This window comes from Nicotiana tomentosiformis, chromosome 11 (genome assembly GCF_000390325.3).
Source record: "Nicotiana tomentosiformis chromosome 11, ASM39032v3, whole genome shotgun sequence".
In the NCBI taxonomy this organism is placed as follows: domain Eukaryota; kingdom Viridiplantae; phylum Streptophyta; class Magnoliopsida; order Solanales; family Solanaceae; genus Nicotiana; species Nicotiana tomentosiformis.
In genome coordinates, this window is record NC_090822.1 from 69,818,321 (window position 1) to 69,835,707 (window position 17,387).

Sequence of the window (17,387 nt, forward strand, 5' to 3'; positions counted from 1 at the left end):
ATTCAAAATGGTGGCTGTGCTTTGCACTTTACACAGTCCAAACCCAAATTCTTTGAAAATGATAGGAGTACTACAGTAATAAAATAATGGTTAAACTCCTATAGTACTTTTAATTAGTAGCATCTCTTCTTTTGTTTTTTTTTTGGTTAGCCATAAAACGTCTGTTTCCTTTTCATCCCTTTAAAGCTAATGGTGACAAAATTAGGCTCATATCCTCACATTACCCACGTTCCTACTCATAAGTTCTCCTGCACAAGGAATGCATGTATATATACTTTTATTTTTGTGTTTTTTCTCAGTACTCAAATCCATTATCATCAACAGATATCTCCATTTTCAAACTTCATTAAAGCTTCACCTTTAATACCTTTCCTTTTATTATGCCAAAAATGACCAGATCAGTAGGCTTATCACAACAAGAAAGAACCATCAGTAATCATAAGTATAAGCCTTACCATCCCAAACAACATTCTAAGACATATTCACTCTTTTCAATCTACTCACCCAAATTCTCCATCTATTTCCTAATCACTTGTGCCATTCTTTTCATTGTTTTCCAAATCCAATCTTTACAAACCCCATCTTCTTCTCCTTCCACATCTCTCTTGCCATCATGGACATTCTTGAATCAGTGGCAAAAAGTCATCATCAACACAACTACAAGCATATCAACTTTCAATAGTGACCACAACTGCAACAATGATCAAGATAATCTCACCAAATCAATGACCATGAAACTCCGCGAGTCGGTTACATTTCTTCCTCTGAAAGACTTACGTTACTCCTCCACAGCTCAACAAGGACACACATGGTTCATGAGTTCCATGTATGACACACATGAAGAAGGTGAAGTCCAATACCAAATATTCCCTTCAAATGCATCAAAAGGTAGAGTTTTGTGCCTTAAAGGTAATGACACTCATGATGGTGCATGGAATTACTATGCACTAGCATGGCCTGAAACATTGCCTTACAATTCCACCTTAAAAAAAGGTCTCATATTTGTATCTTACAATCACTATAATTATGATAACATTTGGCATGGCTTGTCAGCTATGGTACCATTTGTAGCATGGCATATTAAAAACCAATGTTCACTTGTTCCATCTAGATGGATTTTGTACCATTGGGGTGAACTTAGGATTAAAATGGGACCTTGGTTGAAATCTTTAATGGAAGCTACATTTGGTGAACCACTTCATATTGAAACAAATAATTATGGAAATGAAGAATCTGAAAACATGAATGCTTCTTGTTTTGAGGATGCTGTGGTGATGAGACATAATGAAGGGGGCATGTCTAGACATAAAAGGATAGAAGTATATGATTTACTAAGGTGTAAGGCCAGAATTTATTGTAATGTGAGCTTAGAAGTTAGGTTGTCGGAGGTGAACGAAGGGGGATTGCCGGTGATCGGAATGACAATGTATATGAGGACTGGACCGAGATCTTTCAAGAATGAATCAGTTGTGATTAAAATCTTTGAGAAGGAATGTCAGAAGGTGGAGGGCTGCAGATTCATAGTTGCTTACTCCAGTAATCTCACTTTTTGTGAACAGGTAAACTCTATGTCTATCATTAAATACTTTAATTTTCTATAAAAGATAAGTATAGGTTGCTTTTGTTGAGGTTTTAATTTTTAAGATGAAATAGTTTTAAAATGAGGGTGAATGGGAAATGGAGGGAAAATGAAATTTTTGAGTAAAATTTTAAGTTTCCCCCTCTTGACAATGAGATATTGTCCCATATTGGAAGATGAAGAGATTTTTGGTGGGTATATATATAATTGCTCTTCTTGTAGCTCTTAAAGAGTTAAGAAGAAAGCAAGCCTCGCGCCGCCGTCGTCGCTGATCGATTGATTGATTAATTTTTTGGACCAAATTTATTTGTTAATAGTAAATATTAACGTAAGATTATCCGCATTTGTAACGGATATTTTCCAATCCGTGTATTGACCATTTGGCAGCCGCCTAATGCTCTTCCCACCATGAATGTGCTTGCTCCACAAACATGAATGTGCTTGCTCCACAAACAAGCTAATGCTTGCTCCACCATGGAGGATGGACGATACTCAACACACAAACTGAAATCCCGAAATCGCTCAACAGATTTGGCTATACATTGCACTCCTTCCTCTCAGCATTTCTATACGATTTTCTGAGTTTCTACTCCTTCGTTATGCATTGTTTTAACTTCAAACAAAGCAACTGTAAGTGTGATTTGCTACCGAACTTTGTGTTCGCTGAAACACTGGGGTTTGAAGTACCTCTACACCAGTGTGTGATTCGTTCTATCCTGGGAGGAAATAATCCATTACCTTGGGTACTAGGAGGGGATTAAATTCCTTAAGGAAACACTGTGAATTCAGTGGGCTCGAATTAATTATTGTTTCATTACGCTAACTTATATTTTGCAGAATTATTATTTACAAATACAACAATATTGACGGGAATAACAATCTTAAGGAATTTAATATTTATTTCTGTATTTGTGTTATTCTTATTATTCTGCAAACTAAAACCTTTGTGGTTTTGTGTACTCCCATTTTGGAGAGTAAAGCCTTCGTGGCGTTTTGTTGGAAGATTAAAATCTACGTGATTTTTACTCCAGTTTGAAAACATTTATTAAACGTTTGTTTGTGTCATTCTTTTACAGAAAAAATGACGACTGAAAGCGAAAACCAAGCTGTTCCGATGGTGACTGCCAACGCATCGACAAGCCGAACACCGGCGTTGGCACCGGCAGAAAAACCCAGAAAATTTTCCGGGATTGATTTCAAGCGCTGGCAGCAGAAACTGTTCTTCTACTTAACTACGTTATGTCTATAGAAGTTCATCAAGGAAGATGTTCCTGATCTGCCAGATAAAACTCCAGAGAATGAACGCTTTCTCGTGATTGAAGCGTGGAAGCATTCTGATTTTTTATGCAAGAATTATATTCTTAGCGGACTGGATGATAATCTGTATAATGTATACAGTAGCATGGAGACGTCAAAAGAATTGTGGAATGCGCTTGAAAAGAAATATAAAACTGAAGATGCCGGGATGAAGAAATTCGTTGCCGCAAAATTTTTGGACTACAAAATGGTAGATAGCAAGTCTGTTATTACCCAAGTCCAGGAATTGCAAGTGATTATTCATGATCTACTTGCTGAAGGTCTTGTCATCAACGAAGCATTCCAAGTAGCAGCAATGATTGAGAAGTTGCCTCCATTGTGGAAGGACTTCAAAAATTATTTGAAACACAAACGAAAGGAAATGTCCCTTGAAGATCTCATTGTTCGGTTGAGAATCGAAGAGGACAATAAAGCTGCTGAAAGGAGAGGCCGTGGAAATTCAACAATAATGGGAGCAAATATTGTTGAAGCTAACAAAAAGAGGAAGAAGGCTTCTGGTCCGAAATACAACCCAAGCAAGAAGCGGTTCAGTGGAAACTGCTACAACTGTGGGAAAACCGGACACAAATCTACGGAGTGTCGTGCTCCGAAGAAAGACAAGAAAAGGGGTCAAGCAAACATGGTAGTAAACCATGATGATGTTGATAACTTGTGTGCCATGCTTTCTGAATGTAACTTGGTGGGAAATCCTAAACTGTGGTGGTTTGATTCAGGAGCCACTCGCCATGTTTGTGCAGTTAGAGAAGCTTTTGCTACTTATGCTCCTGCTGGACCCGGAGAGACAGTTTATATGGGAAATGCTTCAACAGCAAAAGTTGAAGGATATGGGAAGATATTTCTGAAAATGACTTCTGGCAAGGTCATGACTTTGAACAATGTCCTTCATGTTCCCGAAATGAGAAAGAATTTAGTCTCTACTGGACTTCTTGTTAAGCACGGTTTTAAGTGCATTTTTGTGTCCAACAAGGTTGTCATTAGTAAGAATAAAATATTTGTAGGAAAAGGTTACCTCACCGAGGGCCTTTTCAATCTGAATGTAATGGTTGTGAAAAATAATAATAATATTTCAGTTTCTTCTTACTTACTTGAGTCAAATGATTTATGGCATGTACGTTTGGGTCATGTCAATTATAAAACCTTGCGGAAAATGATTAACTTGGAAGTACTGCCCAAGTTTGAATGCGAAAAATTAAAATGTGAAACATGTGTGGAATCTAAGTATGTTAAACATCCTTATAAGTCAGTTGAAAGGAATTCAAATCCTTTAGACTTAATTCACACAGATATTTGTGACATGAAGTCAATACCATCTCGCGGTGAAAAGAAGTATTTCATAACTTTTATTGACGATGGTACTCGATATTGCTATGTTTACTTACTGAATAGTAAAGATGAAGCAATAGACGCATTCAGGCAATACAAAAATAAAGTTGAAACGCAACTTAACAAGAAAGTAAAAATGATAAGAAGTGATAGGGGTGGTGAATATGAATCTCCTTTTGAAGAAATATGTTTAGAATATGAAATTATTCATCAAACAACAGCCCCTTACACGCCCCAATCTAATGGGATTGCGGAGAGAAAGAATCGCACATTAAAGGAGATGATGAATGCGTTGTTGATAAGTTCTGGTTTGCCACAGAACTTGTGGGGGGAAGCCATTCTTACGGCTAATCGAATATTAAATCGAGTGCCCCATAGCAAAACACAATCCATTCCATATGAAAAATGGAAAGGAAGGAAGCCCAACTTGAATTATTTTAAAGTGTGGGGGTGTTTGGCAAAAGTGCAAGTTCCTAAATCCAAAAGGGTAAAGATAGGACCGAAAACCGTTGATTGTGTTTTCATAGGATATGCGACAAATAGTAAAGCATATCGATTTCTGGTTCATAAATCAGAAAATCCCGACATTCATAATAATACGGTTATAGAATCAGATAATGCTGAGTTTTTTGAAAATATATATCCGTATAAAAAGGAATGTGAGTCGTTTGGTGAAGGATCTAAACGACCTCGGGAAGAAACAAAAGAAAGTACATGTAATCAGGAGAATCCAAGACGTAGTAAACGTCAAAGAACGTCTACTTCATTTGGACCAGATTTTGTGACTTTCTTATTGGAGAATGAGCCTCAAACATTTAAAGAAGCTATGACTTCTTCGGAATCATTGTTTTGGAAAGAGGCAGTCAATAGTGAAATAGAATCCATATTGAACAACCATACATGGGAATTGGTTGATCTTCCTCCTGGAAATAAACCTTTGGGTTCTAAATGGATTTTTAAGAGAAAAATCAAAGATGATGGCACTATTGATAAATTCAAGGCAAGGCTCGTAGTCAAAGGGTATAGACAACGAGAAGGTCTAGACTACTTTGATACATACTCTCCAGTTACAAGAATTACGTCCATACGGATGTTAGTAGCATTAGCTGCAGTGTATGGTCTTGAAATTCATCAAATGGATGTTAAGACGGCCTTCTTAAATGGAGAGTTGGAGGAAGAAATTTACATGGAACAACCTGAAGGGTTTGTGGTTCCAGGTAAAGAAAAGAAGGTATGTAGACTTGTTAAGTCTCTTTACGGACTAAAACAAGCACCCAAACAATGGCATGCGAAATTTGACCAAACAATATTGTCAAATGGTTTTAAGATAAATGAATGTGATAAATGTGTGTACATTAAAAATGTTCCAAATCACATAGTCATTGTTTGCCTATATGTGGATGATATGCTGATAATGAGTAATGACATTGCCAACATAAATGCTACTAAGCGTATGCTCAATAGCAAGTTTGATATGAAAGACTTGGGAGTTGCTGATTTAATTCTGGGAATTAAGATCCATAAGACTCCTCAAGGTCTGGCATTGTCACAATCTCATTATATTAAGACAGTACTTGAAAAATTCAAGCACTTGGGCTTTAAAGTTGCAAAGACTCCAATTGACGTGAATCTTGCATTAGCAAAGAACAAAGGCCAAAGCATATCACAATTGGATTATGCTCGTGTGTTGGGATACTTAATGTATATCATGAATTGTACACGACCAGATATAGCTTGTGCTATAAGTAAACTGAGTCGATATACGAGCAATCCAGGCCAATCTCATTGGATGGCAATGAAACGAGTTTTGGGATATTTAGAACATACCCAGAAATTTGAATTGCACTACAGTAATTTTCCTACGGTGATTGAGGGATACTGTGATAGAAATTGGATCACCGGTTCAACTGATTCTAAGTCCACGAGTGGATATGTATTCACTATTGGTGGAGGAGCGGTATCTTGAAAGTCGTCCAAACAAACATGTATTGCCCGCTCTACAATGGAGGCTGAATTCATAGCCTTAGATAAAGCTGGTGAAGAAGCTGAATGGCTCCGGAATTTCTTGGAAGACATTCCATTTTGGCCTAAACCGTTGGCACCAATATGCATACATTGTGATAGTCAAGCGGCAATTGGAAGGGCTGGGAGCGTTATGTATAATGGTAAATCTCGTCATATACGACGAAGACATAAAACCGTTAGGCAATTACTCTCTAGAGGAATTATCACGATTGACTATGTAAAGTCAAGTGATAATGTGTCGGATCCACTTACAAAAGGCCTAACTAGAGAGGCAGTTGAGAAATCATCAAGGGGAATGGGGCTATGGCCGAGAACAAGTTATTGTGGCGGTAACTCTACCTAGAAGACTGGAGATCCCAAGATCTAGGTTCAAGGAGATCAAACAAAGTCATTAATGACGGTTCAACATTGTCAAATAAAATTTTAGTCCGTTCTCGTGATGAGACAATGTTCAGTACCAAGGATAAAGCATTAAGGCTTTTTAATGATTTCTAAATTTGATACGGGGTATATCAAATAGTGTATCTACAGGATGACACGTTTAGGAATCACCTATGTAAGTGTGAAGTGTTAGCCGCTTCAAGGAGAACTTTGTAAGGCCAGTTCTCTACGCACTTATGAAACCAGGCGGTGTTCATGGCTGAAACGAACACAACAATGAGAACCAAAGACGATTAAGGGTTGATTGTGTGACTTATGGTTGTCTAGGTATACACCAAAGATCGACGGTTCAAAGATATCAAATCTACCGATTGACCGAGTATATCCGACATAAGTTTACTACGGAAAGTTCAAAGGAAAACCTACTTATCCAGATGCGATTAATCCTTGCTTGTAAATCACACAGTTTTTTCATGCATACTTCCATGATATAGCCATTCCCCATTCATGTGGGGGATTGTTGAGTTTTTAATTTTTAAGATGAAATAGACTTAAAATGAGGGTGAATGGGAAATGGAGGGAAAATGAAATTTTTGAGTAAAATTTTAAGTTTCTCCCTCTTGACAATGAGACATTGTCCCATATTGGAAGAGGAAGAGATTTTTGGTGGGTATATATATAATTGCTCTTCTTGTAGCTCTTAAAGAGTTAAGAATAAAGCAAGCCTCGCGCCGTCGTCGTCGTCGCTCGCTCGGCTCGGCTTCGGCTACGGTTACGGCTTCGGCTTCGGCTTCGGATTCGGATTTGGATTTGGATTTGGATTTGGTCAAATGATCGATTGATTGATTAATTTTTTGGACCAAATTTATTTGTTAATAGTAAATATTAACGTAAGATTATCCGCATTTGTAACAGATATTTTCCAATCCGTGTATTGACCATTTGGCAGCCGCCTAATGCTCTTCCCACCATGAATGTGCTTTCTCCACAAACATGAATGTGTTTGCTCCACAAACAAGCTAATGCTTGCTCCACCATGGAGGGTGGATGTTTGGTCTTCTTCAACACTGGCTGCTATATATATGTGCAACAGATGTTGAAGAAAGACATTCAACACTCAACACACAAACTGAAATCCTAAAATCGCTCAACAGATTTGGCTATACATTGCACTCCTTCCTCTCAGCATTTCCATACGATTTTCTGAGTTTCTACTCCTTCGTTCTGCATTGTTTTAACTTCAAACAAAGCAACTGTAAGTGTGATTTGCTATCGAACTTTGTGTTCGCTGAAACACTGGGGTTTGAAGTACCTCTACACCAGTGTGTGATTCGTTCTATCCTGGGAGGAAATAATCCATTACCTTGGGTACTAGGAGGGGATTAAATTCCTTAAGAAAACACTGTGAATTCAGTGGGCTCGAATTAATTATTGTTTCATTACGCTAACTTATATTTTGCAGAATTATTATTTACAAATACAGCAATATTTGCGGGAATAGCAACCTTTTCATAATAATGGGTAATGTAAAGTTCTTTTACCTTATCAGTACATGTAAGATACCCCCCCCCCCCCCCCATTTTTTGGCAATAATATGTGAATATTTACCATAACAACCAAATGATTTACTAACTAGGAGCATCCAGTTATTCCAATCCTATTTGATCAGAACATCTAGATCTCAAGTACCAGCATAACAACTACACCACTCTAATTAGTCTTTGTATCAAAACTAGACAGTTTCTACCTCTCCTAGAACCTGCTAACATACTAGTTCTCTCCCTAAGTTCTTTCTGTATTTGTGTCACTATAAAAGCACTATTTACATTTATCTTCCTGAAAAGTTTCCAATTCCGAGCTTGTCAGGTATAATAGATCATGGCTCAAAGTATTGTTGCTGCTACTTCTTTCCTAAACTGGCTCCAATGCCTATTCTTAATCCATTGTAAGCTTCTGTTAACAGTCTGTGATGGAATAGGTATTCCTGACCAATTGATCATTGCTTCCCTTACATTATTTATCTATTTACAGTCTACAAATAAATGTTGATGAGTTTCAGGAGCAACTTGATCACATAACAGGCAATTGGTATCTCCATTTATAGGTATATTCAGTCTCACCAGTCTTTCTTTCGTCAGTAGCTTGTCCTGGAGTGCTAGCGCCAAGTGATCACTCTTTGTCTAGGCAGCATCACCGCACTCCAAATCAGCTCTCCTTCCCTCAACCTAGTCATATTCCCCATCAACGCTATGTAGTTGCTTGACACTGAGTACATGCCACTAGCAGTCAGTTGATAGACACCTCTACTATACCATTTTGATCCATATGCTCCTCTAGAGCATTCAATTTTTTCCAATACCAACTACAATCTTGCGGGGGCTGATGATCCCAAATATTTCGACATGTCTTCATATAAACTTCATTTACCCACTTCACCCATAGGACACCTTTCTTGGTTGCCACCTACCATAACAGTTTGCCAACTGAAGTGATATTCCACTGCTTACATTCCTTAATGTTCAAGCCCCCATACTTCTTAGGCATACAGACCCTTTGCCATGCGACAAGGGATAACTTCCTTTGGCCTACAGAGTTTTTCCACAGGTATTTTCTGCATATCCTGTCAATATTCTTAACCACACTTTGTGGCAAGATGAAAATAACTCCCCAAAAATTGTAAATAGAGAAGAGAACAACATTGATAACTTGTATTCTGCTAGCATAAGAGAGTAATTTGGAGTAACCACGTCTTATTTTTCTGTGATTTTGTCCACCAGTGCATGGCATTCCACTTTGTTCCATTTCTTAGAGGAGAGAGGCAAGCCTAGGTATCTTATAGGCAGTGAGCCTAAAGAAAATCCTGTGTTGCTTAGTATTCTCTGCTGGTTATCCTCATCAACACCTGCCAAGAATATGTTAGATTTTTCCAGTTAGCTACAAGCTTATTCTATTTATAGAAGATATGTTCCCTTTGCAAAACAATATCAGATCATCAGCAAAGATCAGATGTGTTAGTTTATTTTCTTTACACATTGGATGATAATGGAAGTCGGGCAGCTCACTCATTTTGCTAAGAGCTCTAGTCAAGTATTCCATTACAAGAACAAATAGCAAGGGAGACATGGGATCCTCCTGCCTTAGTCCTCTCTCCCCTTTAAAATTGTAAAGATATGGCACTTTGTAATTAACAAGGTATGGAAGAATCAAATTGGTGTATTATTCCATATTGTGATACATATATATACATGTACATCAGGTGCTAACTAAGGAAAGAAATAAAAGAGATTCCTACGAATCTGCTATCTATATATGGGTTATGTACATTACTAAGAAACAGTCTATGTTCATTGTGTAAAGTGTCTAGGTTCATTCTGTAACACTCCCCCTCAAGCTGGAGCATATATATTGATCATGCCTGGCGTGTTACAAAGGTAATCAACTCGAGTGCCATTCAATACTTTAGTGAACAAATTAGCTAGCTGCTCTCCTGTCTTCACGTAGCCAGTGGAAATCAAGTTCTCCTCAATCTTCTCACGAATAAAATGACAGTAAACTTCAATATGTTTGGTTCTTTCATGATACACTAGATTTGAGGCTATATAAAGTGCTGCTTGATTATCACACCAAAGTTTTGATGGAGTAGGATGCTTCAACCCAATTTCAGTTAAAAGGTGATGTATCCACATTATCTCACATGTTGATTGTGCCATAGCTCTGTACTCGGATTCTGCACTGCACCGAGATACAACATTCTATTTCTTACTTATCCATGATACCAAGTTTCCACCAACAAATACACTGTAACCAGTAGTAGATCTTCTATCAATCATGGATCCAGCCCAATCTGCATATGCAAAACAATCAATGCGAGAATGACCGTGATTGCTGTATAATATGTCAAGTCCAGGAGCTCTTTTTAAGTAACATAGGATCTGCTCCAAATCCTCCTAATATTTAACTGTGGGCGCACGAACATGAACTTGCTAACCATACTTACTGCAAAAGCAATATCTGGACGAGTCACAATGAGATAGTTTAATCTCCCAACTAACCTTCTGTATCTATCTGGATCATTAAATGGATCGCCATCATCTTTCATAAGATGCAAATTAGGAACCATTGGAGTACTGCAAGGCTTGGCAGCCAACTTACCAATTTCTGCTAGTAAGTCAAGAATATACTTTCTTTGAGATAGAAAAATTCCCTTCTTGCTTCTAGTTATTTCTACTCCCAATAAGTATTTCAGTTGTCCCAAATCTTTTGCATGAAATTTAGTATGCAAGAAAGACTTGAGAGAAGAGATTCCTGTATTATCACTCCCTGTAATAACAATGTCATCTACATATACAACAAAGAGAATAGATCCAGCCGTTGATTAACTTTAACCGTGAAGACCCACTTGCATCCCACTGCTTTCTTTCCACTGGGTAAATCCACCAAATCCCAAGTGTGATTTTTCTTTAAGGCATGTATTTCCTCAAGCATTGCTTCAGACCATCCAGGATGATTCAAAGCTTCCTTTACCGTTTTGGGTATAGAAATAGAGTCTAGAGACACAATCAAAGATCTAGATGCGGGAGACAAGTGGCCGTAGGAAACAAAATTAGCAATAGAATATGTGGATTTGCAAGTACGTATACCTTCGCGAAGAGCAATTGGAAGGTCAAGGTTTTCTGGAGGGTCAGGTGGAGGCAAATCTGATGATGAAGGAACTGATGATGAAGGAACTGGTGCAGAACATGTATCATTCATCTGTTGCCTCCGCGAGTAAACTTGAACAATTGGCGGTCTTGCTAACACAATTGGAGCAGGTGCTGAAGGCAGAATAGTGGATTGGTGCTCGATAGATGAACTAGGAGATGGAGGAACATCATCTCGTTGTTTTGTCAAAGTACGGGTAACCTGATATACTAGCCACTCATCTTCCTCCCCCTGACTTGTAGAAATGGGAGGTGCATAGAAGAATGGTGTAGTCTCTGAAAATACCACATTAGTTGCCATCAAATATTTGCCAAGTTTAGTAGAATAACACTGATACCCCTTCTGAAGGCGAGAATAGCCAAGGAAAACACACTTCAATACCTTGGGATCCAACTTGGTAACAGATGGTCGAACATTTCGAACATAACATGTGCTTCCAAATACCTTAGGTTCCACCAGAAATAATGCCTTGTTTGGAAAAAGAACATTGTAAGGCACATTACCACCAAGGCACCAAGAACAGTAGACGACATGCGATTAATCAGAAAGCAAGCTGTAGAGACCGCATCAGCCCATAACTGTTTAGGAACCTTCATTTTGAACAAAAGTGTCCGAACTGTCTCAAGTAGATGCCAATTCTTCCTCTCAGCAACTCCTTTTTGAGAGGGTGTATCAACACATGAAAACTGATGTAGTATACCATGTTGTCTCATGTACGACTTAAATAACTCTGACATGTATTCTTTAGAGTTATCACTTCTTAAAATACGCACCGAAGCATCAAATTGAGTTTTGACTTCAACATAGAAGGTAGAAAAGTGAGTAAACACTTCAGAGCGGCTCTTCATAAAGTAAATCCAAGTCATTCGAGAAAAATCATCTACAAAAGTGACAAAATACTTATGCCTAGTTTTGGAAACAACGAGACATTGTCACGACCCATTTTCTGAACAAGGCGGGACCGGTGCCCGATCACTATACATGGCCGAGCGAACCATCTACGCTTATCAAATTTATTATAACTTCAAACTTTATATGCCACAAGGCAATACTGTAACCAAATACTTTTAATTAATTTAAATATTTAAAATAAACCAACTCCAAAATTTTATTCATAGTAACCAATGAAATATTGCTAAGTTATTATCAAAAACATCTGAATCTTAACCCACCGACTGTGTCTATGAAGTCTCTACTGATAAACTGATGCACTGCTCAGGACATGAGATTTCATGGCCAGTTCTCTAAGTAAACAAAGAAATAGTTAAATAATGACGACTCAAAGGAGTACTCCACGAACAAAAGTGGAGTTCACCAATAGCACTGGAAGTGAGGGAAGTCCTAACCCATAGCCTGCCAAAATCGGTTCCTACGTTGTACCGCAGACCAACGTAGGTTCCCAAAAGAGAACGTCAGTACCATCCATTGTACTCAGTGAGTCTCAACGATAGGTGACGAAGCTTTAATAACATATACATTACGAGCAAAGATTCTAAATGCATGTAAAACATAAAGTTTATAAGAACAATTCTAAAATAATTGCATAATAGCAGTTTATGAATATTCTAAAAGAAATTGTTTTCTTTTTCTTTCTTATAAAAAAAATACTTCACTTTATACTTTGGGAGTTCCAACTATCCTGACCTATTTCTGTCTTAGTCACCGTGTAATCGGCACAGGTTCGATCCCAACCTGATCGAATAGGCCCAATCCACGAGGTGCCACTCGCTTCATGGTTCTCAGCGCTCATGTATCATACCTTAGCCTAGCTAAGTAAATTCTCAGCAACGAGACCCTCGGCTCGTGTGCTCCCTATTTTGGCACAAGTAGTTTCAGGAAGTCAACGCCTTGATCAGGACCCTCGGCCTGGATGATGACTCCTTCTCAGAATAAAGGATACTTCCAAAAATCTTTTATTTCTAAAACTTCTTCTTTTGACTTTTCAAGTCTAAATCATTTCTGGAACATCCTATACATACTCATACTAGTATCTTTAAATGTAAAGCATGGCATAAGAATGAAATAAATATTCAAAAGTATTTCTAAAGATTCTTGCTTCTTCATAAATTTTTAACATGAAAATGGCATATAAGAATAACACAAAAATCTGAAAATTTATGCACATATATCATAATAAATCATCTAAACTTTTTGTAGAATAATTCTAAGTTAATAGGTACTCACTCGCTCTAATTAAGTAAATATAAACTCTTTTTAAGCAATTCATCAAACACCTTGTATGCGTACTTTTGCGAGTTAAACCACTTTAGTAAAGGGTTATATCAACTCACCTCAAAACTTCTCGAGCCAATACGTAGGCCCCAATCCAATTGACACCAGTCAAACAATCGATTCTACAACAACCAATGTATTTTAATTAATTTCAAAGTTTCGCACCTAAACACGGAACTTTACTGTTGATACAGAGAAAGAAGGGAATTAACTATTCAATTCTTATATACCACTACCTTAGGATAATTGACAATAGGAAATTTTATATACCTGAGTTAAAGAATTAGTGATTTGTAAAAAACCATAGAATTTTTCATTGCATGCGTGAATTTCGCTGCCTCTGTTTCTTGAGCAAACAAAATGTTAATTCTGTTTGGTTCTTGTAAGGCTATTTACGCCTCTTATAAGGCTATTCTATTTGGTCCAACAACCCTTTATGGGCTTAGCTTGGCACGTGCTTCCTTTTTTTTTTTTTTTTTTGACTTAAGTAGTATTTAGTTATACCTGCTTTTAATAATTAATAATATTAAAATTATTAATATTCCCCTAATTGTATATCCAATTATTTATAAATAGAGAAGTAACTAAAAAAATCAATCACAAGGGTTTAAATCCATAATAGAAGTATAATTTAAGATTATAAAATTATAATCTATATTTAGCGTGTCTTGAAACTTTTATAGATTTGGGGAGTGTTACATACATTGTCCCCAAACATCAGAATTATCTAAATCAAAAGCTGACTCAACTCGTTTATTAACCCTTGGACTTAACGAGATGCGATAGTGTTTTGCAAATCGACATGACTCATAATCCAATGAAGAAATATTATAAAACTGGGGATAGAGCTTCTTCAACAAAGGCAAAGAGGGGTGTTCCAATCGACAATGTGCTTCAAAGGGAGACACAACACTAAAGCATGCAATAGATTGTGGCTCCCATTCATCAAAGATGTAGAGATCACCAAATAAATAGCATTTACCAATAACCTGTTTCGTTGTAAGATCTAGAAACAAACAATGATCAGGAAAGAATGCAACACAACAATTAAGGTCTTTGGTAATTTTACTGTCAGAAATCAAATTAAAGGCCAAGTTTGGTAGACTTAATACAGATGACAGGGTAATAAAGGAAGTTGGTTTAACAGTCCCAGATCCAACACTGCTATAAGTTGATCCATCAGCTACAATAACTGGAGAAGGTGCTTTATGTGAGCGAAAGCTAGAAAAAATATTTAGATTACTCATGTGATTTGTGGCAACTGAATCAATCACCCATTTATTGGAAGGGGTGATAAGACTTGTTTTATCTAACCCAACAAAGGCAGTAACTGAAGAAGATTCCTTAACTAATTTATGATATTGAAGGAATTTTAGAAACTCATCCGAAACCAAGATTGTTGGACTAGGAGTTGTAGCATTATTATTCTTTACCATCATTTTTCCTTTGAATAACAAACTGATTAATAGAGGTCCCCAAAGCTAAAAGATACCAAAAGAGATATCTGGTAGATACGAAGTCAATAATCTATTTAACAGAACTCCACTCCAATAATCCACTCAATCAAATCAGAGAACCAAACAAATTTGTTCCCAAATCAAATCAAACCAGAGACCAACAAAGTTTCTGATAATGGAAGACCCAACAGATAATGTCAAGTCTCAAATTGTAGCAAAGCGTCTTACAAGGAAGAACCAACAAATACCAATTCACAAAACAAGCAATCAGATGCAAGAATATTGTTCCGCGACTACTTCAGTATCCCAAAAACAAATCAAATAGTAGAACTCAAACTTGACCAAAATTGGTGTTATACAACCTTGTCCGAGTCTCACGTGTTAATCTCGGAGAACAAAGCTGGACAAAGAATGGACCACACGCGCACCTCACGTGTCTGCCGGAAATTTTTGGTCAACTATGGCGAGACAAACTCAACTCCGGCGGAGCCATGTGGCTCTGATACCATGTAAAGATATGGCACTTTGTAATTAACAAGGTATGGAAGAATCAAATTGGTATATTATTCCATGTCGTGATACATATATATACATGTACATCAAGTGCTAACTAAGGAAAGAAATACAAGAGATTCCTACAAATCTGTTATCTATATATGAGTTATGTACACAACTAAGAAACAATCATGTTCATTGTGTAAAGCGTCTAGGTTCATTCGGTAACAAAAATAGTCATATCACTTCCCATTATAAATCCATTATTAAAAGTATCATTATTATACTTTTTTTCTCTACTCTTATCTGCAATTTATTTTTACTTTGTTTTGGGTCTCTAATCCTTAAGAATTTAACATTTAGCTATTATCCTCAAGTATGTAAAACTGCCACTGAATAAAACTTGATGTATTTTTCTGAATTATCCTAGCTCTGTCATGATTCATGTGCTAGAATCGTAGTTCCCTGGAAACAATGGTGAAATTCTTGGTGAGTGTGTTAAGCCATATGACCATGTGCTAGAGTCATAGTTCTGTTGATTTATAGAAAAGAACCTCAAGTTTGACAGACATACTAATAAAAGAACAGTTATGCACTAATTCCAAACAAGTTATCATCAGATTAGAAGTTCTCTACATTTGCTACAAACATATAAATCTCTAACCAGACCCAAAAAAAAAAAAACTACTAACAAACATTGGATCTAAAGTGAATGTACAAACATAATGATGCTACTTGATATTTTGCATTCATCCGTCAATTCATATACTCTAGTATATTTACATAGACAAAGCTTATTTATTACAACATGTGCAGGTGAAGGTGATGAGTATGACAGACATATTGATATCCCCACATGGAGCGCAATTAACAAACATGTTCCTCATGGACAGAAACAGCAGTGTGTTGGAATTCTTCCCCAAAGGGTGGCTCAAACTTGCAGGTGTAGGCCAATATGTGTATCACTGGATAGCTAGCTGGTCGGGGATGAAACACGAGGGAGCTTGGCGTGACCCTGATGGTGAACCCTGCCCTTACTCGGACGACGATAGGCGTTGCATGGCCGTTTATAAAGGTGCCAAAATTGGATACAATAAGACCTATTTTTCTGAATGGGCTAGAGGTGTTCTTAGTGAGGTGAGAATAAGGAAGAAGGAAGAGTTAGTCTCAAACAAGAAGAATTCAGATCATGCTACTCCTAGTGGATGTCAATGTAGTAGCTAAGTGCATTACTTCCCTCTGTGTCAATTAATTTATGTCATGTGCTTCCTTTTGATATGTCTTAAAAAGAATGACTTTAAACTTATCAACTATTAATGAGATGATTTATAGCCATAAATATATGGCTTGTTTTAGACTACAATTGTTTCAAAAGTTTTTATTTCTTTCTTAAATTTCCCTAGAATATTATCTCAATTTCAATAAAATACAGTCAGTAAAGTATGAATTGAACATATATCATGAATTCTTGGTATATTCTAATTTTAAATTTATGGCCCAAGGCGTTTATTGGGCCGAATTTGCTTCTTTGGACTAAAAATGCAAAGAAACTCTCAGTAGTCACCACCAAACACTTTCCGGTTTTCATATGATTAGGCTGGTTTGAAACACGAAGCTGGCAATTGGCATCACTATCATATTCATATTCATATTCATATTACTAACTCTAATCTAATGGGCTCCTCCATTGGTTTAACAACATATCTTGTCACACCAATATCCAACAATCTTTATAGATTAGCACGTGCAATAGCTCACTCCAATTATCCACCTCTTTTCCCATACATACGTCTTCTTTGTGTCAAGATGGTTATTGTCTTGTCACTTGGAGGTGTCAAATGGGCATATATATTATTCCCGTCAATATTTCTGTATTT

General features: G+C 37.1%; 1 protein-coding gene across 1 annotated transcript; it reads left to right on the forward strand.

Annotated features, from left to right (window-relative positions):
• Positions 1–668: 668 nt before the first annotated feature.
• Positions 669–16,812, forward strand: LOC117273645 (uncharacterized). Its single transcript, XM_070188376.1, has 2 exons — positions 669–1,559; positions 16,327–16,812. The coding sequence occupies exons 1-2, from the start codon at positions 726–728 to the stop codon at positions 16,732–16,734; spliced, it is 1,242 nt and encodes a 413-aa protein (XP_070044477.1). The 5' UTR covers positions 669–725; the 3' UTR covers positions 16,735–16,812.
• Positions 16,813–17,387: the final 575 nt, after the last annotated feature.